The sequence below is a fragment of the Lethenteron reissneri genome, chromosome 24 (genome assembly GCF_015708825.2).
Source record: "Lethenteron reissneri isolate LAM-NWPU_2019-01 chromosome 24, ASM1570882v1, whole genome shotgun sequence".
Taxonomy (NCBI): Eukaryota; Metazoa; Chordata; class Hyperoartia; order Petromyzontiformes; family Petromyzontidae; genus Lethenteron; species Lethenteron reissneri.
The window spans coordinates 10,148,338-10,174,711 of record NC_083802.1 but is presented as its reverse complement, the minus strand read 5'-3'; the positions used below and the strand labels follow the sequence as shown (position 1 = coordinate 10,174,711).

Here is a 26,374-nt window from a genome sequence, read left to right as displayed (position 1 = left end):
GGCAAACGCACAAACGTCACCATTGCAGCGGTTAGGGCGACTAAACTTTCGCCCCCCCCCCCCCCCCCCCCATTGTGCCACCGAGAGAAGGAGAACCATTGGCGTAAATCTGTTTGGCCCCATTGTCGCAGCCGTCACTACTGAGCTGACGGAAGGGACAGACGACAATGATGATGAATGGCAGGCACAAAGGAATCGGAGGGTCCACTCTTACCACCACCACCACCAACCCAGATAAACCCGCACTCTGAGCAGCGTCCGAGCCTCGAGCATCACCTTTATGACTGCTGGCGTGTTGTCACGGAGCAGCTGCAGCCGTGCGCGGAAGACCTTCCGCTGTTTGCATCCTCGCCAGTAGGCCTGAGAGTGACAACATGAGCACACAGATCACGCCTTGATTATAACAGGCACTGTCCAAGTCAATTTGCCCAGTGCTGACAGTTTTGCTGAGCATGCAGATTCTTGGTAAAGATACCATGAATGTTGACATGTAAAATTATATTAACAATTCATAATTTAGGATTACAACTTAAAACTGACATGTGTTGCTACATATCATTTGTGTAGAACTCGTCCTTCTGATATTAGGAAGCCACTGCAGATATGCACTTTTAAACCCAGATTTTAAAAAAAAATTCTTTAGAACTGCTTCTAGTGTTTGGTTTGTTATCCTTCCCCCACACCTCCGATTAGTATGGTTGGCTACATATGGTGTGAAAGAAGTTCAACACACATACATTGCAAATTCATATATTTAAAAGTCCGTAGTGAATTAACACACGAATTGGGTATTGACTCACCTCATCATCCCTTAGGGGTCGGGAAAATAAGAATGTTTTTCTTCACCATGGCAATGTGGAATTTATTCCACTGGTTCATGGATCACAAATGAGTGTATCACCCCACACTCATTTCAGTGGAAAAATATAAAAATTTCTGATTTGAGAAAACATAATTCAGACAGCTTAAAAATAAGGTCAATTGCAATCACCAACATACTTTTACTAGCCTTCTGTCCATCCACTGCTGAACGAGGGCGATCCCAAGCCATGTCAGTGATGAGGGCTATTTCACTTTACCTTACCACGCTTCACGGTACGGCTGTATGAGCATAACTCGACAAAAGATAACTTTTGAACTGGCCCTTGCCAAAGGAATGTGAAATGGTGAGCACTGTCCAAGGACCTCCACAGGAGAATCATGCCACGCAGCTGCTCGTTCTTTAGAGCACAGTTGCACATCGGCAAGCTGTGAGCAAAGGGCAGCGCAATCCATCGTTGTACTGTTCTACGCTTCAACTGCTATGCTCGCCGCCTTCACCAAACCCACAAGATCCGGCGTTTGTGAATTACCGTCAAACAGCCACCGCTGTGTGGGAAGGCCCTCATCCACAGCGGCGGACGGACCCAAGGTGCCCGAAAGTGTCCATGTGCACTGCTCTGGCTTGGCTGGAGCCACACAGTGGCAGGAATAGCGGTGGAAGGGTGTCCGTGGTTGCTACTGGTTTTTCCGCCGCACCTGCACAGTGGTGATGGCCGGTTGCTGATTGGTGAGGAATTCCCGGCGGGCGAGGAGAGCGCGGCGCACCAGGTACCCGCGTCCGCGCGCCTGCAACCGCGCCACCAGAGCTTCGTGCGTGAGCCACAGCCGCTCACGGTTGTACACGGACGTCACGCGGCCAACCACTGCCTGCAACACCAAATGCACACACACAGACGAAAGGACCGTTGGGGCAAGTGCTGTTAGCGAGCACCTATTAAGGCCAACACGGCGCACTAGGGGATGGATTGTGGCCACAACCACGCCCGACCGCCTTTATCTCCCCAGTGTTACTCGTTGAAGTCTGAGTCAACCTAGGGGATGCCCAGCACACACTCAATCGTTAGCACACAGGCACGCATACATGTACACACGCGCGCATGCTAGCTCATGGGCGCATGTGCGAAGGTACACATGTTGTTGCTGTTGGTTACGCTACCTGCCGGCTCGAGTAACATTAATTAACACTGCACAGGTGTACGTGCATGTAAATGTACACAGCACGCACGCATGCATCCGTGCGAACGCACATGCGATTGTACACGCACATACACATGCACGCACACGTACAAATGTACACGCACGCGCACATGTACACGGGCACGCATGCACAGAGGCAGGTAGCTCGACGGTGAGTCTCTCGGGGTGTGTGACACAGTGCTGTGTTGGGAATCTGAAATTCTATAGCATCCGGAAATTATGGACAAGCAGTCAAAAACAATGACGACATTTTTATCCGAACTATGCATCACGAAGTGAGTACATGATTTTCATTGGAGCTGAATGAGAGTTCATTTTCAGATTGATTTGCTGCTTTCTGATCCTCATAACCAAATAAAGGGACAATTGGGTTTCCTGGGTTTTTGTGTCTCACCAAAACACAATAACTGGTTTGCGTGACATCACCAGGGATGGCAATTTTGTCTTCTGATCCAAGTCACCGTATCGATAGAAAGTCGCCCCATAAATGAAAAGCCGGTTTAAGTCTGTAATGTGAATTCACTGATACTTGGTTAAAAAAAAAAATAAAGTTCCGGAAGAATCGTGCACAGCGGTGAGTTTCCCGTATTCGGCAAAGGTGTTACTGTATTATAAAAGTTGTGGTCCCTGTTCACTTTCTTATTTGCATTGGACTGAGGTCATCCATGGGCAGCGTCGAGTATTTGTAACTTTCGTTTTGTTTATTCATGGATGCGTGTGTTCACAAGATACCCGCACACAAATGGGTTAGCTAAGCAGAACAAAACAGTTGTTTTTAAATGCCATATTGAATTTACAAAAAAAATACATTTAGCTCTGACTTGTGATTTTTAAAAAAATTTGAAAAATAAATACAGCGCTTTGTTGATATAATGTGTTTTCTTAAAAGTAAATTCTACAAATCCTGGCAGATCGGATTTTATATTTTCAATGTTCCCTTTGTATTTCATCGAGGTCTCTCTTACAAACGAGACATTGTACCTCGCTGGGCATTACCTGGTTTGTACGGTTCACATAAGTGAACGCCTGATTGATGTACGAGTTTGTTTCGTGAAATTGATTTCAATCTCATCGCGAACTGAGTGTTATACATTACAGTTTAATACCGAGATCCCACTGGCAGGAGAGGGCCAGGGGAGACGGGAGGGTTATGCTGTACAAATCACACCGCAGTGCCGATGTATTTAATAACAGGTCACGGAGTTTACGTGGAATAATAAAGCCTTGTATTCCAGTGTACACAACTTATTGCTCAATGCAGTGCGGCACTTAAAGCATTTGCGGCTCACACAACACAAGCCATTGAGCGGCGCGTTATTACACAATTACAGTGCCATTTAAGGGAAATGAGCCCCTGAGAACCCAATTAACCCGGCGACGTACAAAAAGAGCCTTTCTTTCCGCATCGACGCAGCTGCCGAACATCAGTTTATACACGGGCCAAATGCCCCAGCACTGTCATTTGTAATTGTTGTACCAATTAAAATACGAGAGGCCACGATACGTGCGGCTCTAACGGGTTCTTGTGAATGCGGCGCGCACACGTTCGGCTATTTACCTACTAACTTTATTGTGCTCCTACATGAGGTCATTCTGGCAGGACGTCCGTGCATTCTCGCACAATACGGACGAAGCTGTGCCCTGGTTTGTTTTGGCGAGTGCCTCGCGCCAAATGTTGTGGGGTCGTGGGGGTGTGAAACTCGTCTCGTGGTGGAAAAGGCGGTGGCTATGTGCCAGCTTAACGTGCCACTAAAGAGTCACGTATACATGCACATATTACAGCCCTCCTGTCAATCCACTGCTGGATGAGGGCATCCCCACACCGTGCAGGGCCTGAGGGTCATTTGTAAATTCTTCGCCACGCCGGTCAGTGCGTAAGTTGTGAAGGCATGGAGCGTAGATGTGGGAACACAGGAGTATAGTACAACAATTGATTGTGCTGTACTGCCCTCTGCTGTCCATCATTATATAGCCCCACAGCCTATAACAACCTGTTACGAGTGGTGGTCATCCATCCGAGGTATTATCCAGGCTCAAATTTGGTTACTTTTTCAAGTCAGATGAGATCGGGCACATTCTGGGTGATTTGGTTATCGGCAATGCATGGATAAAAATCTGAAAATATCAGTTTTCCTGCTAAAACTAGCAAGAAGCCCTGCTCATCTCGATTGGGGGCCGTGAGCCAGAGATGGAAATTCCACTGTTCAGATGTCGCGCCCCACTCGTGTTAGCTGTGGTCGGGAATTGAACTCAGTTTGCTGGGATATACCATGCACGAACCCCGACACCCACCACTCCGCCCAGGGTAGTTGTTGTTGTTGTTATTATTGCAGCATCATTGCAATGGGCCGTCGTCTACTCTACACAGGAAACGGTGGTGTTGAAATCCCCCAGCACTGGCTACAGACGTGAATCTCGTGCCGCGTTTGTCCCCCTGCTGGACGCAATCCCCATGAGCTCCACGCGCAACTGGTGGGAGTACAACAATCCCTCCCAGCACCGCGAGCAGCACTTGGCAGGATGTCGCCAGCGACTGCCAGACGGCGGAATGTGGAATTTCCCGGGCAATGCCACGCCACGGTGTCGTCCTCTCTCCTCTCCTTCCACGTTTCCCTGCCCTGACCCTGTTCCACACAATAAGCCACTTCGATATGCTATCATTTGTGGCCAGGTCACTTCTGAAAAAGAGCGATATAGCTCAGTAGGCCTTGGTTAAAATATCTTCTTCTGCAGCTGGCGTCCGTCTGCTCGGCAGCGAGATTGGCCAGTCCCCTCGGTACCGCGTCTTCCGTCGCTTTATCAACACAGCACATTCAGTATCTGCCTGCACCTCGATACGAGCGCAGCGCAAGCGGCGAGAGAGGCAGCGGTGTGAGATGCGCACCTGTATTTCACCTGCATCTCACTTGTATCTCACCTGTATCTCGCCTGTATTTCATCTGTACTTCACTTAAATCTCACCAATATCTCACCTATATCTCACCTGTATCTCACCTGGATCTCGTTCGAATCTCGCCTGTATCTCGCTTGTATATCATTTGAATCTCACTTGGATCTCACCTGCATCTCACCTGCATCTCAGTTGCATCTCACCTGTATCTCGTCGCGGCTCAGCTGCCCCGTGCTGGGCATCACGCCCTGCGGCGCCTCCCATCTGCCCTCGCCGCTCTCCCAGTTGAAGAAGAAGTCGGAGCCGTCCCTGAGTCGGTGCCGGCTCCATGGGCTGTCGCTGCTTTCCCCCTTGGCTGCTCCCCCGCCCCCACAGAGACCGCACAGTTAAAGAAGAAATACAAATCTTGCATACGCGTGGATTCTGGAACGCTTTATAATATGCGGTTGTCCTTGCAAGTACTTACATGACGATAATAGCAACCACTGTTCGTGCCACACGGATAACAATCAACGCGGGGCATGCAATGGATAGGCTCTCGTTGTTCCCGTATGCGTTGGTGGGCTTCCTCCATGTGCTCTGGGTTTCTCCCACAAGCCAAACCGCCAATAATGGAACTCAACAAACATCCCAATGCAGGACCCTGCTGAAAAAGTATTGAGACTCGATGAGGCTTTCCTGGGTAGATAGCAAAGTTTTACTGTCATCAATTATCCACAGGCGTCAGAGTCGGGATCGAACCTATGACCTCGGGCATACTAGGTGAAGGAAATAACATCTCACCACCATGGCGCCCCCCATTGGCCATACATCAGCTACAGTTCCTACTCGATTTTATTTTTCTTTGCCACTTACCTCCTGCGCAGAGGTCGCAACCGGGTACCCGATACCCGTACACTACCCGATACCCGGCTACCCTGGTGCGGCCGGGTACGGGTACGGGTAGGCCGTGAGTCACTGGTGAGTAACTGTTTGTCACTCATTTCCCAACGTCTTGTCTCTTCTCACAATTAAAGTTCCTAGAATCAACCCACCCGTGCTGCAACATGGCTTCATCCCAGAGGTCGCAATCAGGTACCCGATACCCGTACCCTACCCGTACCCGGCCGGGTACGGGTAGGGTACGGGTACGGCCGGGTAGGGGTACGGGTACCCGTTTGCAACCCTGGTGCGGACGGGTACAGGTACGGGTAAGGAATCAAAACCCGTTTGCGACCTCTGCTCCTGCGGCACCATCTCTACTTCCCTTCATAACCCCCCCCTCATCGCCGAGTCCGTTGGCCACCTACCACCACTTATAAACTTGCAAGCCCCACTGCCCAAGAAGTACACAACCAAACTTGGCTGAAACCTGCCAAAAGTTCCTGGATACACTCCCACGTGTGTCCTGCTAGTGGCGTAGCTACTGGGGAGGATTGGAATTTGAGTTTATTTGATTGTTACACGGATAGTCCCATTAAGCTAGTTCCCTGCCTGGCTACATTAGAAGAGATATATTTGGTGCGTGAGCAGAGCAGCAACAAAAACAAAACCAGCAATATTGCTGACTTTAAAAAATGAGTATAGGGACCTTAAGGAATATTGCACAAGTAACAAATGCAGTATTTTACAGTTGTAAATGAAACACATGCAAAAAAGTTAGGTGCAAGTAAGCTCCATATTATAGTCTTATAAGGACATTGTTCGATGGCTAGCCATCAAACAAAGATGGTCACCGCATTGCCTCCTTTCAGATGCGCTTCTGCGGCCACCTGGAACGCTCTTCCTACCGATATTAGGAAGCCACTGGAGCTATGCACTTTTACATTTTTTTGAACTGTTTTTGTGCTTAGTTTGTTGTCCACCTCCGATTAGCAGGGTTGGCTATGTACGGTGCGAAATAAGTTCAATATACATAAACAGGCAAATGCAACTACAGTGGGTTCCACAGGCTGGAGGGGCCCAGGCGCGGGGCTTTGAAAAGTGGGTTAAACTAAACAGGGTAGAGAACCATTTCATTTCCTGGTGCCAGGGCCCACGGCCACCACGCCAGCACCCCCCCCCCACCCCCCAGGTGCGCCTCTTTCTCACCTCCAGCAGCCTTCTCGCGCTTGGCGTCGGAGAGCTCGAGGTGGTAGGAGGCGGTGCACTCGGGCGTCACTCCGCGCAGCGCCAGTCCCGGCGTACGCAGCAGGCCCAGCAGCGTCTCGGCCACGCCGTCACCGGCGTCCCCCAGCGCGGAGTTCACCGCCGCCACCGCTGCCGCCACTGCCACGGCACGACCGCGTTGCGGCACTTTACGCTCTGACGCCCCGTGCCGGTGTATCGGCAGGCGGACGGATTTTAAATGTATTTACCACGCGCCAATGATTCACGAAGATAATCACACAGCCTTGGAAAACATTTTTTGGGAACGGGGAATAAAATAATGTTGGAGCAATTTTCGCCGTGAAAAAGGGTTTGAAACGAGGCAATAAGGTTGGCAAGCGTGCTTTGCGTTGTTTGTGTAATCCACACGGACAGACAATCACCCTTCTGTGGATTTATCCACGGTGATGAATTCTACTGCATCTATCAGCTGATCACCATCAGGTGTAGTGATTATTACATGTATATAATATAGTCATGTACAGCACTTTATCAAATGAATGCCATGTCGGTCGTGTGTGTGTTATTTAATCGTACAGGACCAATTCATGTCTCACTCACATGGTTCCAATGACATAGTTCTTCAACTAAGGGACCACTGGCCACATTTGGCTCTTTGAGTGTCCTACCTCACTACGGTCTGCCCAAATGTATGGCTCGTCGAAATATAAAGAGACAGCGATTAGCCACATTAAAAATAGATAAACAAAATGCAGACGAGACATCTGGAATAGATGGCAAAGCGGTCACATGTAAAGGCGTTATGACATCACTCTGCCACGTGACGTCGTAATGCCTGTACACGTGACGCACGGTGTCCCGTGGCGCCGCCAGCACGTGCTAGTTTCATGAATATTATTATTTGGCCTGCTGGAAAATATACTCAGAAGAACCTTGGCTGAGACAGAATCAAAAGAACTCATGCTACCGCCAAGTGTCACGTTAAGGATGCTCGCATACTGCTGTTGGCGGCCTCGTTGTCCTTGTTGGCCGCGTGGACGCCCTCCTGGATCTCGTCAAGCCACAGCACCGCCGACTCGTCTGCCATCTCCTGCGTGGGGAGAGGGGGCAGCAGTCGTGAGGCAATGTGTGTATGTGTGTTGTTGAACTTCTATCGCACCGTATATAACCAAACGTGGTAATCGGAGGTGTGGGGGAAGGACAACACACTAAACACAAAAAGCTGTTCTAAACAAATAAGTTTAAAATGTAAATTTAACAGTGCATAGCTCCAGTGGCTTCCTAATATCGGAAGGAACAGCGTTCCAGACTACGGCAGAAGCGCATCTAAAAAGCGCGCGATGCAGTTTTTGTTCGATGATGAGCTAAAACCCGCTGCAAGGATGACCGCAGTTCGCATGATGGTTTATGCCCCTTGACGGCAAGGAGGAGGAGCAGGAGACGTGTGGGCAGTGAGGGCAGCAGTAAAGAGAGAAGTACGAGACACTGCTGCCTCAGATCTCAGGTGAACCCAAGAGCAGTGGTTTTGACCGCGTGACGACAAGGCCCGAGGTGTTTCCCACTCGAGTGAGTGCAGGGACGGCAGTCCTCATCTCCTGGTCACAACTCCTTTGAGTTGGGAGACATTTTTTTACTTTTGAAATGAAGACTAGAATTCAAACAAAGCTTTAAATTTGCCTTTTTGTAATACACATTTTAAACGTGCAACCCTTTGTCAAACCACTGCTAGATGAAAGCCTTGCCAAGCCATAGCAGCCATGGGGTTGTTTAAAACAATATTTCACCATGGTGGTCAGTGTGGGTGTATGGCCTGAACCGGTTCAAATATCACTCGCCACTAATTTAAAGGCGGGGTCAGGAATCAAACTCAGGTTCCCGAGTTCAAAGAGCGCTGTGCCAACCAGTGCTGCCTCTCTCCCTCCCCTGCTCCTTAATAAGTGGGTCTTGACAAAAGCTAGTAATGCTGTCACTAATTACGCTACATTCGTAAATGCCGGTAATTGCACGAAATTATGCAATTGCTCATGGCAGTGCATCGTAATGTTTAAATCCCAGACGTTACCTGGGGCCTATTTGACCTCTCCAGAGAGAGAGAATGCCGCTCTCCAGCCTCTCAGTCCATAAGCTCAGCTTTTAATTCACGCTCGGTTTATTTGTCATTCTCGATTCTTTCTTCTCCTCCCCAGCCCCCTCCCCGCAACCCTGATTTGACCAACAACTTTGCCTTGGGAAAATTACATTCAATTGTCTTAAATGAAAAAGCCATCATTGAGCCATAATGAGAGGGGAAAGAAACAGTTCCATACACAATGCCTTCCTGTGGGTCTAACTGTACGTCCTTATTAAGCTCGCATATTTGCTGCCGTTGTTTCCGAGATACCGAGTGTTTGGAAAGGCAAAGCGAACGAATAAACGTGCCCATTGACAAAAAAGAGAATCGTTTGTGAATGGCGCCTTGTGACTACTCCAGATGCTCGGAGAGTTTATTAAATTCCTCTGCAGCAGCTGTGGAGCTCTGGTGGGCACCCGAGTGCTGCTTCAAGGCAACGCGGGCGATAACACGACGAGCGCGACAGCTCATCTTTGTGTTCCCACTGCGTGGCCTCTCAGCTCGGCGTCATCAACTACGATGACTTAAGCGGTCAGTCGAAAGACGAATGAATTGGGCTACGATTTCTCACGATTAACGACTCGCAGTGATACAGTGCACGCCTTCAGTATATTGTAACAGGGCTTTGCTTTAAGGCTGTGCCTAACTTTGCCTCTGTGTTGTCTCCCCCCAAAAAAAGACACTAAATATTCTTTCTTTTTTTCAAGTCAAAAGTCCCAGTTATCCCCTATTTCCCAAATCAGCAGTGAGTGGGCGGTTCTCATCTCTGCTTGCAGTCCTGAAACAGTGGTAGAAATTCCATGTTTCAATGGCAGGAACTATTCTTTGTTGGGTGACAACTGAGTAATACCCACCGAGTAATGTTCACCTCGTAATATTCAGCAGAATGATGAGCTAAGTCAACCCTGATCCGGCATTGAACACCTAAAATTCGGGTTTTCAGCTACCACTTTAGACTAGTGGAATCGCTAGAATGGGCGAACGGCAAAACTTAAGCATTGGAAGACCATGTATGAACTATGTTAGACTTTTTTCGCGTGCTGTACAGCCAACCGTGCGAATCGGGAGCTGCGGGGAAAGGACAACCAACTAAACGCAAAAAGCTGTTCTGAAGAAATTAGTTTTCAATCTAGATTTAAAAGTGCATAGCTCCAGTGGCATCCTCATATCGCAAAAGGAAGAGAATTCCAGACGGCCGCAGAAGCGCATCCGAGAGCGCGCGATGCGGTGACCGTCTTTGTTCGACGGCCAGCCAAGAGCCGCTGCGAAGTGCGGAGACGGTCGGTTGCGCTGGTGGGACACGGCCCTCTGACCTTGGCCTTGCGCCGCTTGCTGGCGCGCAGCACGTCGCGGTAGCGGAACGCGAGCGCCGGCTCCACACCCGACAGCTTCACGGCCGGGAGCTGCAGGGCCTCCAGAGTTCTCACGGGCTCCTCCTCCTCCAGCGCCTCGTTGATCTGCCCGATGGCGAGCACGCCTGCGACAGAGCCGCCACGATTGCATAGGTGGTGAACTCGTTGCACGCAGGAAAAGGCAGCAGCGGTTCCTCGTGATGATCATTTTTCACGGGGAAGTAAGTGTTATTTCATAATTGCTTATGCCTCAAAAGTACAAAAAATGGCTATTATTCCCCACAAACTTTGCTTTTGTGACCAGGACAGTGATATTTTGAAATTTACCTATTTTCAATGAGATAACGTGTGCATTTGTGTCATTCCTTCACTTAAAGTCCAAGTCACAAAAGCAAAGTTTGTGGGGAATAATAGCCATTGTCTATACTTTTGAGGCATAAGCAATTAGAAAATAACACTTACTACCCAGGAACAAAAATCGTGTTACACAGTGTAATCAACTGCTAGATGAGGGTCTCCTCCTCCACCCCCCCTCCCCAAACCTGCGCGGCACCAAGCCGCGCAGGTTTTGGGGGTTGCTTTGCCGTACCTCACCTTGCTGGTAGGTTCATAATCAATAAATAATCTACTCAGGTATGAGCCCATTGAGATGCACTCATACTTTTGCACAGGAGAGCTGGAAGGATTATGTACGTTATGTAGTAATTAAGTTATCCTAAAATTATAGAGCTTCTTCACTCGTCCACTCAACAAATCTGCGAGACAATTTTTCGGGGGGTATTTTTGTCCAATGTCATTTCATGTTCTCTGTGCACTATGCATATGTGGGGCTCTTGCAGAGCACTGCAAACCTGTATTTTGGAGGACAGCCGTGGAAGGAGAGGTCACAGAACTGCTGCCTTGATGCCTTCAAGTGACTTTTATCACCCACACACTGGGGTCACTTAACTTTCACACGTACTCCGCTCCAGAGAAATGTGTGTGAGTGACATGACATTTTAAGTAATATTCTATAAATCTCTGAGCTGGAGCGTAGCCAATTGGAATATAACCGAACTGAATGTCATAATGTATCATGTAGTCATCAGCGACTTGCGCCGAGACCATGAGCTCTCTGCACTTGATCGTTTTAATCAGGGGCAGCTGTCTGGATTGAAAGCTACAATCTGAGGGGTGCTGGCGAGGGGCTCTGATTCCCGAGCCACTCAGTTACTTCAACGATCTTAAAGCGTTGGCAGCAGTGTGACAGAGCATTGGTGGCTCATTGCGAGAGAGAAAAAAAAATTGGTGGAAGGGATTTTAATAGTCAATTCTTTATTTATGCAGGAAAGCTTCACAATATCTTTGGCCAGTTTATTATATGAGATTAAACGAGAGGATTCTAGATTTGAAGCTTTCGTGACTGCAAGGATTCATATTCTTAGGTTTTTTCGGTAAAGTCACGTAGGTAAAAAATCTAAATTAATAAAAGTAAAATAAAAATAAAATAAAAATCACGAAGTTTCGGAGGCAACACAAGCTTCCGTCTTCAGGTGGAACCGTCACAGCACGATAGCTGATTTTTATTTTATTTTACTTTTATTAATTAGAATTTTTTACCTACGTGACTTTACCGAAAAAACCTAAGAATATGAAACGAGAGGATGTTGGAGTAATTGTCCTGTACTTATGCAACTCAAGTGGCCACAGAGCAGCTGAGGACCCTGAAATGTTCCGACCGGTAAATTCCCTGTTGAGCAGTTTTCGTGAGAGAACAGGGGGCTATTCAGAGAAAACTTTGCACATATGAGCAGCTAACACTCAAACAACCACATAGATAGTTGAGCAACCTACTTTCTGTATTCTCATCCACTGGCATCATAGCCTTGTATATTGAGTGTTTTTAAGCCCAAAATATGTTTTCACAATTCACGGGCCTAAAAGACAGCTGACTCAAGGCACGCGCGACCAATTACTACACACGCCACAGGCAAGCGGCCACACAGTGAGAGCCACGGTTCTCTCGTGCCCCGGTGTTGGGAATCATTAACAACATCGGCAGCTTGCCCAGGAAGGTCTAATGCACACACTTTGTGGCTTTAATGAGCTCATAAACACACCCTCGCCCTGAAGCTCCCTAAAGCCCCAAGCAGGCTCTGGGGGGAGTCAAATGAGGGGTATCCTAGGCCACAGAGCAGCTGACCTCTTACCACATGGTTAAGTCCTGTAACCCCTGGGGATTACCTGTTAGAGGCCCCACAAAAACACAACAAAGTGAGCGGGTGTGACGTTATGCTTACCATCAGAAACGCCCCAATATTGCTCTCCAATGCACAGAAGGCTCTAACATTCACATGTTCAGTGTAATATCTCATGGCTGCTGTGACACAAACATAAATGGGGATTTAATTAATCTTCACATAAAGTCTGACATTTCAAGATGACCATTTCTTTAGCCCATGAAATGAATCAAATAGAAGTGGCATTTTTAGATTAATCTGAAAAAAATCATATCTAAGTATACAATTATTTCTGTTTGATCCGTTAACATGTCACAGGAAGTGACACCCTTTCCACGACATCACATCTTATGACTTGTGCAACACCAGTCATATCTGCCTCTTTCCTGTCAAAGATGGTGCCATGGGAAACTGAGTGTTTAAAATCAAAACTCATCCCTAAAGGATACAATTGATGCTAATGGGAAAAAATAACGGGAGACAAATACATCAAAGAACCACTCGCTAAGTTGCTTGCTCTCAATGTCACCCGATCACTATGCTCCTTATTGCATGCAGGCAGGTGGCTGGGGGAACCGCTTTGCAGAGAAAAGACCACCACCACTCACGGTCGTGCTCCTCCTGCACGGTGACGTTGATGTCGTCGACGCAGGCGCGGATGTCGCTCCACAGGACGTGCTCACGTCCCTCGGACAGTGCCTGGGCCTTCAGCTCCATGAGCGCCTCCACATAGCTGCGAGGCAGGGGGGGACCATGCGCGCACAGGGAAAGCTCGCACCAGCCTCAGCTACGAGCAGGAGCCGCCGCTTCATAAAACGGTGGCCATGCCATTGTACAAGTGAGGGGCCTGACTTGATGTTTTTTACCCTACTGAGGCATCAATGCCACAGTGGTGCAGCGTGATTGGAGCACTGCACTGTAGCTGGTAGGCAGAGCACTGGACCAATGGCAATGCCATTGGCTGGGGACCCAAAACTGGACATTGTCAGGATTCAGCCTTGTAACCTGAACAATATGATAATTTCCTATATTAGCTGGTTCAAATACAAGTAGGGCACTAGATAGATCTACGTCCCATTAGCTTTCACTTTTGACATTTCATGACAAATATTTTTAATGCTGAGTTTTCCCATTTCCATGAAATGGAGGTTCTGAGCCTTTTTTTATTCAACACTGAAGTAAACTCTCAAGTGAAAAGGTTCTGTTGAGAGTGGAACACATCTGTGCCTGCCATGCTTAAATGTTGGACACGTTAGTTGTTTGATAGTTATACTTCCCCACTTGAAGCAGGGAGGCCAAGGACGGATTCAAATATCACTCGCCACCGATATTCGCCATCGCCAGAAATCAAACTCATGGCATCATGTTCATAGCACAGTGCGTGAATTACGAAGCCACCGCTCCCCCGCTAAAATAACATATCACTGAATATTCAATAAATAAATAGGCTCCCAGCAGATGGAGCAAAACGTCAGACGTCGTGGCTAACAACACGGCAGTACAAACACATCGGAGAGCAACAAGAGGCCATGAGAGCAGTCTTTTTTTTTTGCATGATATTATTTACCGCTGCAGGTTGGCCTTGTCGAGGCTCGCCAGCACAGCCGACTGATTGGCTAGCAGCGTCGCCACAGCGACCGTGTCACGCGCGTCCAGGGCCTGGTTGACGAGGGCCAGGGCGGAGAGGGCCTGCAAGGACTCACACAGGGCCCCGTGGGACAGCTCGCCCTAGGGGAGGTGGGGGGGGATAGTGGAGTGGGGGAGGGGAGGGAAGGTGGATTTTTATTGGAATCGTTCTTTCTAGACGATGACTTTGAATTTACTTTAGTGTTGTTACAATTGTGGCATCGGCATGTCATAAAAGAAGCATTGATTCACCCCATGTTAGAGAACAGCCCGCTGGAGATAATAGATAATATCACATAATATAATAAATATCACATAATATAATAAATATCACATAATATAATAAATATCACATAATATAATAAATATCACATAATATAATAAATATCACATAATATAATAAATATCACATAATATAATAAATATCACATAATATAATAAATATCACATAATATAATAAATATCACATAATATAATAAATATCACATAATATAATAAATATCACATAATATAATAAATATCACATAATATAATACATATCAGATAATATAATAAATATCACATAATATAATACATATCAGATAATATAATACATATCACATAATATAAAACCTTCATCCAAATGACGTACTTTCCCACATGCCCTGCTTTAAAGGTGTTTGCCAAACGAAAATCTTCCATTTACAGAGGAGCAGAAATATTTGTGGCAGAGACAGACTATGATGCCACTCGTTGTTTGAGTGTTAGCTGGTCATACGTGCGACATACTCTCCTGTTCTTTTACAAAAACTACTCAACAAGGATTTGGCCGGTCGGATCATTTCTGGGCCCTCAACTGCTCTGTGGCCTCGTGGCTCGCAGGGCAGCGTTCGTGCGTGCACTGTACATACAGGACACTTACTCCAACATCCTCTCTTTCACTCTTATATAATAAACCGGCCAATAATATTTAGCAGCGAGGCTTTTTCTGCGTAAATAACTTGGATCTGAAGGCACTTGGAGGAGGGGGACTGTGAAGGGATGGCATCTCTTCAAGAGTAACATGCCGTGCAGCTCCCTGGAATATGTTTCAATGAGCCACGATGTGAGTGGGGGTGCAGTTTGGCACCCCATGCTAACTTTCATCAACAGCTCTCCACTGGAAGCCTTCACTTGAATCTGTTTTAACCATATCCGCTGAACACATTCAATTTCAGGTGCGATATCATTATTTAGACATCGAACAAATACGGTCACTGCGTCGCGTGCTTTCGGGTGCGCTTCTGCGGCCGTCTAGAATGCTCTTCCTTCCGATATTATGAAGCGACTGGAGCTATGCGCTTTTAAATTTAAAAAAATGCTTTTTGCATTAAGTTTGTTGTCCTTCCTCTGCAACTCCGATTAGCACGGTTGGCTACGTACGGTGCAAAAGAAGTTCAACATATTCTATACGTTCCACGTGTGGTGGCTGAGCGCATTCCACTGTCAACCCGGCGACCCAAGTTCAATTCCCAGCCACAGCAAGCACCAGTGGCAGAGTGATAGCTGAAACGGGGTTCTAGGCACCCCTTTCACGAACCTGCACTGACCAGTGTGGTGAAGAATGGTCAAACAACCCACCGTGGCCAAAGGCATGGGGAGGCCTTAATCCAGCAGTGAATTGATCCACTAGAGACCTGTGAATATACGGTAACTTTACCCTAAGTGCCTGTAGACATTTGAAACAAACAATACATGGAATGTCGGACAATGTCTCCTTTTAGTTCCTTAATTGGGGCAAGCTTTGTAAATTAAGTGCCAAAACCAAATGGAACATGGTGGGTTTTTGTGCAATCATTGGTGACTAGATTGAGACCATTAACTCACTACACTGATAACCCAGTTTCATAAGCAGCTGTAACCTGGATTTGAACATAGGATCTCAGTTCTCTGATCCCTGATCCACCCGGCCACCTCTGGCAACATCAGTAAGACCAAAGTGAGAGTAGATTTGAAGCTTTCGTGACTGCAATGATTCATATTCTTAGGTTTTTTCGGTAAAGTCACGTAGGTAAAAACATTAAAAAGTAAAATAAAATAAAATCACGACGGAAGCTTGTGTTGCCTCCGAAACGTCGTGATTTTAATTTTTTTTATTTTATTTTACTTTTTAATGTTTTAACCTATGTGACTTTACCGAAAAAACCTAAGAATACCAAAGTGAGAGTAATAACCCCAGTACACATTCAATCGTAACCCTTTAAACTATTGAATTCAGTGAATAACAACAACAAATGACAATGGCTTTATTCAGGAAAGCCTCGCCTAATCTTAACATAATTTAAGGAGCATTCTGCATTGCAATGAGTGGCCAATTCAATGATGAGTATTTGGAGGAGATAGCACTCAAGGCTCCATACTGTCAGAATAAATCCATTGCTGTACTACCATCTGGTTACCTCGCAGCCAACGCATTTACGGTCTGGCACTGCTTGGCAGTCTCCCATCCAGGGACCAACCCGGTCCACCCTCTCTTTTTTAGTTTGTTTTCGGGTTATACCACGTGTTATTCGACTTGAGGTCGGACGTTTCATTACGCATGTTGGGAGCTTCTTAAACAACTGAACGTCATGCTGAACAGCACGCGGCAAACGACCCAAAAACGTATTAAAAAGAGGATCAGGGTTGACTATGCTTGGCTCGGGAACTCCGACGAGAAAGCGCGCAGTCAAGACGATTTGGTCCATAGGTTTGGCCACAAGGAAGACAGCAAAATTCAATTTGTGGGGGGCGGTAATGGGTGCAGAATTTATTTACAACAGCCCGACCTCTCTGGAGGACAACAATGCTCTTAAAGCATCCAGCTCAGAGTAGGATTGAGCACAGGGCCTTTTATGATGGCAAAGAGCTGCCCCGTGCACTTGCGCTATAGCCGTGAGCCGTTACTCAGGATCAAACATAGGCCCCCTCTTGACGATTACCATTTTGTTGCACTATGTTACTGCCTACGTTGCTTACTGGGTAGTGCACAGATACAAAAAAAAATGGATGGCTGACAATCACAGGGTTGATTTAAAATTGCAGCCTGTGTCAAGTCATCCTATCATACCTCTGAGGTTGGTAAAATGCGTACAGCATTACCTCTGGGACCCTATTGCCAGCATTAAGAGTATTTGTCAGAAGTCAAGTGTTGATGTCCTATGAAGATATTGTTGCCGTTCAGTCATGTCAAGTTCTATCCCGTCCCTCACAATTCGATGAATTGTCACTATTCAGGGTCCCAATTCAAATGCAATCATCGCGATGACCTCTGCCTGTCCCAGGTCTCACCAACAGCGGCGGGGTGGATATCGGCAATTTTTTTTTTACATTTAGTTTGTCGTCCTTCCTCCGCACCTCCAATTAAGCACGGTTGGCTATGTAGGGCGCGAAAGAAGTTTAACATACGTACTTACAGGTGAGAATAACTGCTAACCACTAACGCCACCCAGTGGCATTTCCCAAGGTTCCCCCGCCAAAACCTCACCTCTCACTTGCTAGTGGGGGAGGGGGCGGCGGAGAGGGTTGGGGGCTGGGGGTGGGGAGTGGGGGGGGGGTGCCCCTCACTCACCATCTCACTCTGCAAGGCCCCCAGCTCAAGCTGGTAGAGGGAGGCGGCAAAGGGATGTACGGGCGGGAGCCGAGCGTCGGACTGTTGCAGAGCGAGCACCGTGTCCTGCGCCTCCCCGGCGCCGATCGCCGCATTGATCTTCTCCACCGCCTTCAACACTGCAGCAGCAAAACAACAAAAAAATCATGAAATCTCCAGCAGTGTGCGACTATGGTCATCCAGAATAGATCGTGCAACGTGTAACGATGCAATGCCCCCGATCCACAAAATACGAAGGAGACATCACGCTGATACCACTCCGCTCCTCCTGACGCGGTTGCCTGGCTTGACCACCTGAATGTGAAATAGTAGTTGTGGCTCTGCATCTACATCAGCCGCACGAAAGAAGAACACTGCAGCACCACCGTGCGTTGTCATCGCCATCGGGCATCATCTATCTACTGCTGGATGATGGACGTCGCCAAATCTCAGGGTCCCATAATGCAACATGCTCTGTTTCTGCGGCAGACGCGCTCACTCATATGATCCTTCCTTCGGCTGCCACTCTCTCATTAGTCTCAACCACCGGCTGTCATCCCTTCTAAGTGATGCGTGCTGCCCAAGCCGACTCATGTCCTTCTGACGTCATGTCCTGTCATACATAATAGCGTAATCTGCTGTGTTGAATGAGCAGTAGCTAGACAGTGTGTAATTTCCACCACTGGCCCAAGGCCACTCGTGGAGTTGAGTGCCACTGGCTCATTGCTCTTATCAACCTGGAGACGCAATGCACTAACTGTAGTTAAAGCAGTTCAGGGACAGGCCAATACACTGCAGCAATCTATGCCTTCACTTTCATGGATTCTTGTCTCTTCCTATAAGAAAGTTCCGTTACCTTGTGTGCTTCATATAAAACAAATACATAGTGGTGACAGTAGAAGGCAATGGCAGCTACATACAATGAATATTTATAAGTGAGAATTGATGATGAAGAACAACAAATGGGGGTGTGGATTTATCAATGCCTTCTTAAAGGTATTAACAGAAGCTGCATTTTGAAAAATGTCCAAACTGTAACTTCACCAATCGATCATAGTACAGGACGGCATTGATTTAAATTAATCAATTAATTTGATTGCAAAAACACAGCCCCTCGGTAACCTACAGCGAGAGACCAAAACCAGGCACGGGACAAAAAATGTAAACAGTCCTGACCCTTACACCAGAGGTCGCAACCGGGTACCCGATACCCGTACCCTACCCGATACCCGGCAACCCGTACCAGGCCAGGTACGGGTACCTGTTTGCGACCCTGGTGCGCCCGGGTACGGGTACGGGTAGGGAATCAAAACCCGTTTGCGACCTCTGCCTTACACTGCCAGCCTCTCTTCCCAACTGCGACGAAGAAAATTTCGACAAATAGTCAATGCAAAGCAAAGCTCGCGTGTCGTGAGAGTCAGCGAGGGATACATGGCCAGCAGGGGGCATGAGATTGGCTCGTCTTGGTGTCAGATTTGGTTGAACTCAGTGGTTCTTCACCTGTGGTGCACGCTGCACCCCCTGGGGGTGCGAGATGCCCTTTCTGGGGGTGCGAGACGTGGGCAGATTTTTTTTTAGAAGGTAAATCATCGAAACGCAAATTAAACACGGACACGTAAGTACAACTACCTTGTTTCATCAAACCTATGTATTTATTAACATTATACACTTTTTTTTACGATTGAGAACCAAAGGGTTGCAAGGCTCAGGTAAATGTTAAGAACCACTGGGTTAACTCGAGTCCTCACGGCTCAACCCCCCACGGTACAGCTTTCCGCGATTACTAGCCATGCAGTGCGAGGTGGCTTAACTTTCATTGAAAATAGAAGTGATTTGTAATCGTGAAAAAAATGGACCGCGGGGGATTATGAGGACTGGAGTTGAGAAATATTCGGTTTAACAGACGCCAGAGGGAAGGAGTTCTGTCTTCGCGTCGCGTATCATCCGTCGGCAATAAAGGAATGGGAAAAATGTTCATATTTTAAGACATTTTCCTCCAAGAATACAGGAAATTGGGTTCTATGTATTATCTAAAAAGAGACCTGTCGTCTCAATTGGCCTTCATATAGTTATAAAGAAAGCATTATAATTTCTTATTAACGATTTTCCAGTCCTACAAATGTACGAGATTTCACCCTGCCAATTTCTCGAGACTCAAGAGCTCCACTTCATATATATAATCAACTTCATGCATATGAATATATCACAATAAATTAGCACCGCAGTGCTGTACAACACACCTACCGAATTTACAGGTCACGCATCAAAGCGCACAGGCCTTTAGCATGGCCATAGGGTCCCCATAAAAACTGCCAGATGATGAGGCAGCAGCTGTTGTTACCGGTCCCTCATCCTCTGAGCAGCCTGGCGTCACTTACTCAGGTGATGACGTAACGCCTCCGAGTTGGCCCTTTCCACGCCGGCTTGCAGATCCTCTTTGCCCAGTTGGCATTCCCTCCCTGTGTCCTGTATGCCCGGGTGGATATCCAGAACAACAACAGCAGCTTTGTTTCGGTGGTCACAGTGCAAGGCTTTGAGAGCCTCTGTCAAGTCCTGTGTTGTCTTCCTTTCAATTATAAACAGACTATTTTTTTTATTCACATACAAATTACACCACATTTATACAGAGTATTCCTTTATGACATTGTTATACATTGTTTGAAACATTTTGAGTACCTTTTCTTTCTAATAGAAAATGAAAGTTCAAAAGAACATAATGGCAAATGTTCATGTCATGATAACAAATTGTTGGCAGTGGTGCACAAACACACACAAAAATCTCCTCATTCATCATTAACACTGCCTCGGACATTTAGGCCCAAATGTCGGAAATGTTTCACATGACACTGAATAGTGACACTGTGAACGGTGACACTGAATGGTGACACTGAATGGTGACACTGTGAGCGGTGACGATGTGAACAGTGACACTGAACGGTGACACTGTGAGCGGTGACGCTGTTCGAGGTGACGCTATCAACAGCATGAATGAGAGAGGGAGCAGCGCACCTGTCCCCTGGCATCTCGCTCCGACGAGAGCCGCTCCAGGTACCAGCGCGCGTTCCCGAACTCCACTCCGTGCAGCGCCAGCGCCCGGGCCCTCAGGGCCTCCATCAGCTCCTCGGGGCTCTCCCCACGCAGCGCGGCATCCACACGCTCCAGGGCAGCTTGGGCTGAGGAGCAGAGGCGGCATCAGCACGGCTCGCCGTCACGATAAATCGCTGCTGATATCCCCATCGCGCCACAACCCCCACCCCGGCCTTCCGTTCAGAGTGGCGTGGCGCGATGGCGCATTGCGCTGTAAAACTGTTGACCTGAGATAAATTCCGGGCCAAGGCCAATATCAGTGGCAAGCGATATATTTGGACGCCAATTTCACCAAGCCGGACTCACCAGCGTGGTGAAGTATGGTCAATAAACCGCCATGACTACACAACATGGAGAGGCCCCTCATTGAGCGGTAAATTGACGAAAGGGCTGTAAATTTCCACATAACCAATGTCACTTTGTGTATTTATAACCCGTGATGCTTATCTGTGACCATTTCAAGTGACACATGTGGGCCTCCTTACTGTTGACTGTGTTAATGTTGCCCTGGATCTCGGCCTGAGTGAGCAGCTCCTCATACACGTCCTTCTCCTCAATGGAACCATCGTCCACCATCCCCTGAGAACACAACGGGCCGTCAGTGCAAAGGTGATCATGGTACAATGCAACCAAGCGATGTGATTGTTTTTAGAATTACCTTCATTTACTCAGGAAAGCCTCGCCGAGTATCGAGCCACTTCTTTCCGGAAGGTGCCGTACTGGGATGTTTAGCCAAGCGCATCTATCAGCGTCTATCGGTAGAAATTATTCCTAAATACAGCTAGATTCGAAGCTTTCGTGACTGCAGGAATTACTCTTTGGTTGTTTCGGTAAAGTCACGTAGAAAGAAATTTAATTAAATAATAATAGAATACGACGTTTCGATTGCAACACAAGCAACCATTATCAGGTACAAATGAATGAGAAAACAAACCTCGTAAACTTGGAAATGTAATGCAATTCAACACAGAGAGTCGGCCAACAAAACAGTCAACACCCCACCTGGTTGATTACATTCTTCCAAAAATTGCTAAATTTGAGAGAGAGACAAAACATAGACACGGAGACACACAGACAGATACACAAGCAAAGAGAGACTCACACAGAGACAAATAGAGAGAGTGCCTATGTGTGTGTCTCTGTAATCAACCAGGTGGGGTGTTGACTGTTTTTTTGGCCGACTTTCTGTGTTGTATTGCATTATATTTCCAAGTTAACTATGTTTGTTTTCTTATTAATTTGTACCTGATGATGGTTGCTTGTGTTGCAATCGAAACGTCGTATTCTATTATTATTTAATTTAATTTCTACGTGACTTTCCCGAAAGAACCAAAGAGTAATTCCTAAATACCTACGCAGTTATCAGCAAATACCAGTCGATAATTAGGATACATTTCCTGCCACTGTTGTGGGTAGCTCTTCCTATCCATGGATAAGCAGGGATAATACGAAAAATGTACTCCCACTTCTTGGTGATTCGTTTAATCTACGAAGAACAGAAGGAATCGATACACGGGGAAAAGATGCTGCCCCCCCCCACCCCCCGCTCCGATGGATCGGTCAAAAACTGAGGGAAATACGAGACCGAGATAATGGGTAGGCATGGCACATGGCAAGAATCGGACCCATGCAGCAGGCAGTGGGGAGTGAATTGGCATGTAAAGGTGCATAGGTCAATTGAATGAAACATATTCTTATGTTTATGATGATCCGCGCATAAAAGCATGTGTCTGAGTGTGTGTGTGTGTGAGAATCGATTATTTATGATTGAGTCTAATGTCACATTAAGAATGATGGAAGTAAATACAACTGTACAAAATGAGATGTAAGAAAAAATAAACGTATTCTTGGGTCTTTCGGTAAAGTAATCGTCATCTGCTGATGACGATTGCTTGTGTTGCGATCGAAACGTTGTAGTTTTTTGTTATTTTTATTTTCTTTGAACCTATCTACGTGACTTTACCAAAAGACCCAAGAATATGAATTCCTGCAGTCACGAAAGCTTTAAGTCAAGATTTAAAGAATAAACGATTGGATCTGAACGGTAAAAGCTACACAAATAAAATATAGCCTATTTTTTCCCGCCCGCAACTTTATCCTGATTTTCCCAATAACAACGTGCCATGAAACAAAGAATCCATCCAGGTGTCTCACAATGCAGCGCAACCCTCCGTGTTAGAGAACATCCAACAGAAACAGATATCACAGAACTACTTCTAATAGCTCTTCAAATGACCTTCGGTCAAAAATGTAAGATGCAGCACTTTGCCCACCTAGCCAGCTACAGTGAGAAATCTTCATCACATGACAAGTCAACCCGATATTTTAATATTCAGAGCTCGAGTTAAGTTAAATAAAGTGTGGAACCAAATTTAACGTGATGGGATTTTCCTGTGCAGTCATTGATGACTGGGCTGAGACAATCTACACCCTAGACTTGAGAACCTGAATTAATCGCCAGGCGACTGCCTGGATTTGAACTCGGGAACTCAATGGTGTCAGCTTAGCGCTCTGACCTCTGACCCAGATCCTTTTGCAAAAAGGGCAATGTTTGCACATGTCTCGATGGGTTTATTTCAATTCCTGGTCAAATACATCAAGAATACTGAGCCACCTGGCCACCTCATGAGACGTGATTCGTCAACCGAATCGCGATCCCGAATCGTGAAAATGCATCGTATCACTGCGAGGCCTGCGGTTAAATTGTCACATGTCCTAGTGGCGTAGGAGTCAGGAGAACGGGGCGGCGTGAGTGACGACCACCGCCGCCGTCGCCGCTACCGCGTGTGGCCCTCACCCTGTTGCGGGCACTGTTGGCCTTGTCAAGCTTGGCTCGTCGCAGCATGCTCTGGTAGGCCTCGGCCAGCTCCCCTTCCAGGCCCAGCAGCATGGCGCTGGGGTTCCTCAGGGCGGACACCGTCTCCGTCGGATCCCCCTTCTCCACGGCATCGTTGATGGCTATCACCGCCGCGTGCACTGCCAGGGACAGACGCCACGGCATCGTTGATGGCTATCACTGCCGCGTGCACTGCCCGCGACAGACGCCACGGCATGCACAAGTGGAGCGTTTCCCGATGATCGTCAGATATTGGAGATGTGCGTATAAAGTCGACTCTCGATTGTCAGGGGTAATAAAGAAGTTCAACATACATATATACATAGATACGTAATAGGGGGAGAGGGGCGGCCCTGAATAAAACAAAAACACATAATGCAGTATATACATAAATTAAGCACATACATGGTTCTCGTAAATTCCCAGTGGGGGGGGGCAGTCCTGAAATTGCAAGAAATTTTAATGGATTTGTACATTAATACAAATTTATTTTCTCTCGTAGCTATATATGACCATACATAACCTCTTGTTGTAACAGCTCTCTCGCTGTGTTCTTCCTGGTTCAGCAGTTCCACTGCTGAATTATTATTTTTGTGTTACGATCGAAATGTCGTGATATGTTATTTGTATTTCATTTTTCTACCTACGTGACTTTACCGAAGGAACTAAAGAGTACAGCACACAACACATTTACACGTAGTTCTTCCTTCCGTAAATGAGAGATGTTCTTCCCATTATGCGTCTTGATTATTGAAGCAACCCTCAGAGATGGCCACCCTCGTTTGCAACCACATGCGCGTTGGCAATGGGCTGGGCAGTGGAGCGTGCTTTTTGAGGACCTCTATTTTTAAATCCTTTATATTAAGTTCGCTTGCTTGCTTAGGACCGTGCAAATCTTTCGGTCGTTTTTTAACCCACTTCCCGTGATCCAATCGAGCTGACATTTTCCACACAGACTCGTTGTGCGTGACAATTAATGTTCGTGGAAATTTTTTTCCAAAATTTTACACTTTTTAGGACAAAAAGATTATATTTAATTACCAATTGCTTAATGGTGCAATGCAATCATCTGACCCATAGGTGGCAGCCATCTCAAGCCAGAGGACGAGAGGACTCTAGCCGCCACGCATATAAAGGATTTATAGTGAAAAACTTTGTTTTTACGGGTTATACTTATTTATTTTGGAGCCCAGATATAAATGACATCAACCACCACAATGAATAACTCCCCGCTGCCAGCCACTTCCTTGACTCACCACCAAGGACCACACCCAAGCGACAAATTAAAAATGCGATACAAATTCAATGTGCACATTCGACCTTTAGAAATAACCGACTTGATACAAAGAATTACTTGTTCTCATTTAAAGTTTTCGTGACTGCAGGGATTCATATTCTTGGTTATTTCGGTAAAGTCACGTAGAAGGGAAATAATATAATCAAATAATATAAATATAAAACAAAGAACATTTTTCACGACGTTTCGACTGCAACACAAGCAATCCCTTCTACGTGACTTTACCGAAAGAACCAAGAATATAATTACTTATTCGCTTAGGGTGCGGGGTTTTTTTTATTATTATTTGTCATTATCTTGTAGCGAAAATCGAATTCCCCCCGGATAAATTTATATATATGATACATCAAACTACTTAAGAGAAAATGCTACATTTAAGAAGAAATAAAACCCAAATATCCATACAGATAGGTATCAACTACTAACAACCCTATACAGTATCCCCTTTGCCTCCAAAGCGCAGGATGAGTCATGCACCACCAAGTATCAATAATTGGCAGAAGTTGCAGGGCAAATGATACTCGCTAGGCACAAACAAGCCACTCCTCTAGCAGTTCGATCACTTGTCAAGGCTGCAATTCGACCAAAGGTCTCAGAGTACGTGGGGGTTAGGTTCCGTGTACCCCCGCCTATACGAGTGTATCTACAATGTAAGAGTGTATATAAAATGTATATCAATGTATACGAATGTTTAATAAAGTACATCACTGTACAGTAAATGATCCACTAATCATCGGCAGCATTCAAGTCAATTAAAACACTGTATATATTTTTTGGACTCGTTTGTTGTGCAGGCGATACAATTATATGCCCTCAAATCCACGTTCGCGTGATGGCGTGTAGCGAAAGTACGAGTCACAAGTGTAAGTACGAATCGGGGTCGGTCGCGAATGAATGAGCGGGCCCGTGTCCTCTCGACACCTTAACTGCATACGCATTATTATATTATTATATTATTTTATTGTATTATTATATTATTCTTATTATTTTTTTATTTTATTACTTCCCTTCTACGTGACTTTACCGAAAGAACCAAGAAGATGCATACGCATTAATTTCTGCCTTTGTTTTCACCGTCTCGTTCGCAACGCACCGTGGGGTTTTTGCATACATTTGTCCTTGCAGTTCCGTTCGCTGCACCAGCCTAAATGTGTGACGTCTGCATATCGTTTGGCCTCTGATCTGCACGAAACGTCAACGAGAGATTCTTGGCACGAGCGTATCAATTGGCCGCGATCGGCGAATCGACGCATCGTTAACGTCC

General features: G+C 46.5%; 1 protein-coding gene across 2 annotated transcripts in view; it reads right to left on the bottom strand.

Moving 5' to 3' along the window:
• Window positions 1–26,374, bottom strand: part of LOC133346574 (ras GTPase-activating-like protein IQGAP1) — a 112,869-nt gene that overhangs the window by 67,262 nt on the left and 19,233 nt on the right. For both annotated transcript variants that reach the window (XM_061558234.1, XM_061558235.1), the window contains exons 8-20: window positions 23,775–23,953; window positions 21,463–21,556; window positions 20,900–21,063; window positions 20,269–20,356; window positions 17,873–18,030; window positions 14,246–14,406; window positions 13,287–13,411; window positions 10,421–10,584; window positions 7,997–8,087; window positions 6,980–7,156; window positions 5,113–5,264; window positions 1,519–1,689; window positions 277–360 (exon numbers count right to left, since the gene is read on the bottom strand). In XM_061558234.1, coding sequence (XP_061414218.1) covers window positions 277–360; window positions 1,519–1,689; window positions 5,113–5,264; window positions 6,980–7,156; window positions 7,997–8,087; window positions 10,421–10,584; window positions 13,287–13,411; window positions 14,246–14,406; window positions 17,873–18,030; window positions 20,269–20,356; window positions 20,900–21,063; window positions 21,463–21,556; window positions 23,775–23,953 — 1,808 coding nt within the window. The remainder of the gene's footprint in view (window positions 1–276; window positions 361–1,518; window positions 1,690–5,112; window positions 5,265–6,979; window positions 7,157–7,996; window positions 8,088–10,420; window positions 10,585–13,286; window positions 13,412–14,245; window positions 14,407–17,872; window positions 18,031–20,268; window positions 20,357–20,899; window positions 21,064–21,462; window positions 21,557–23,774; window positions 23,954–26,374) is intronic.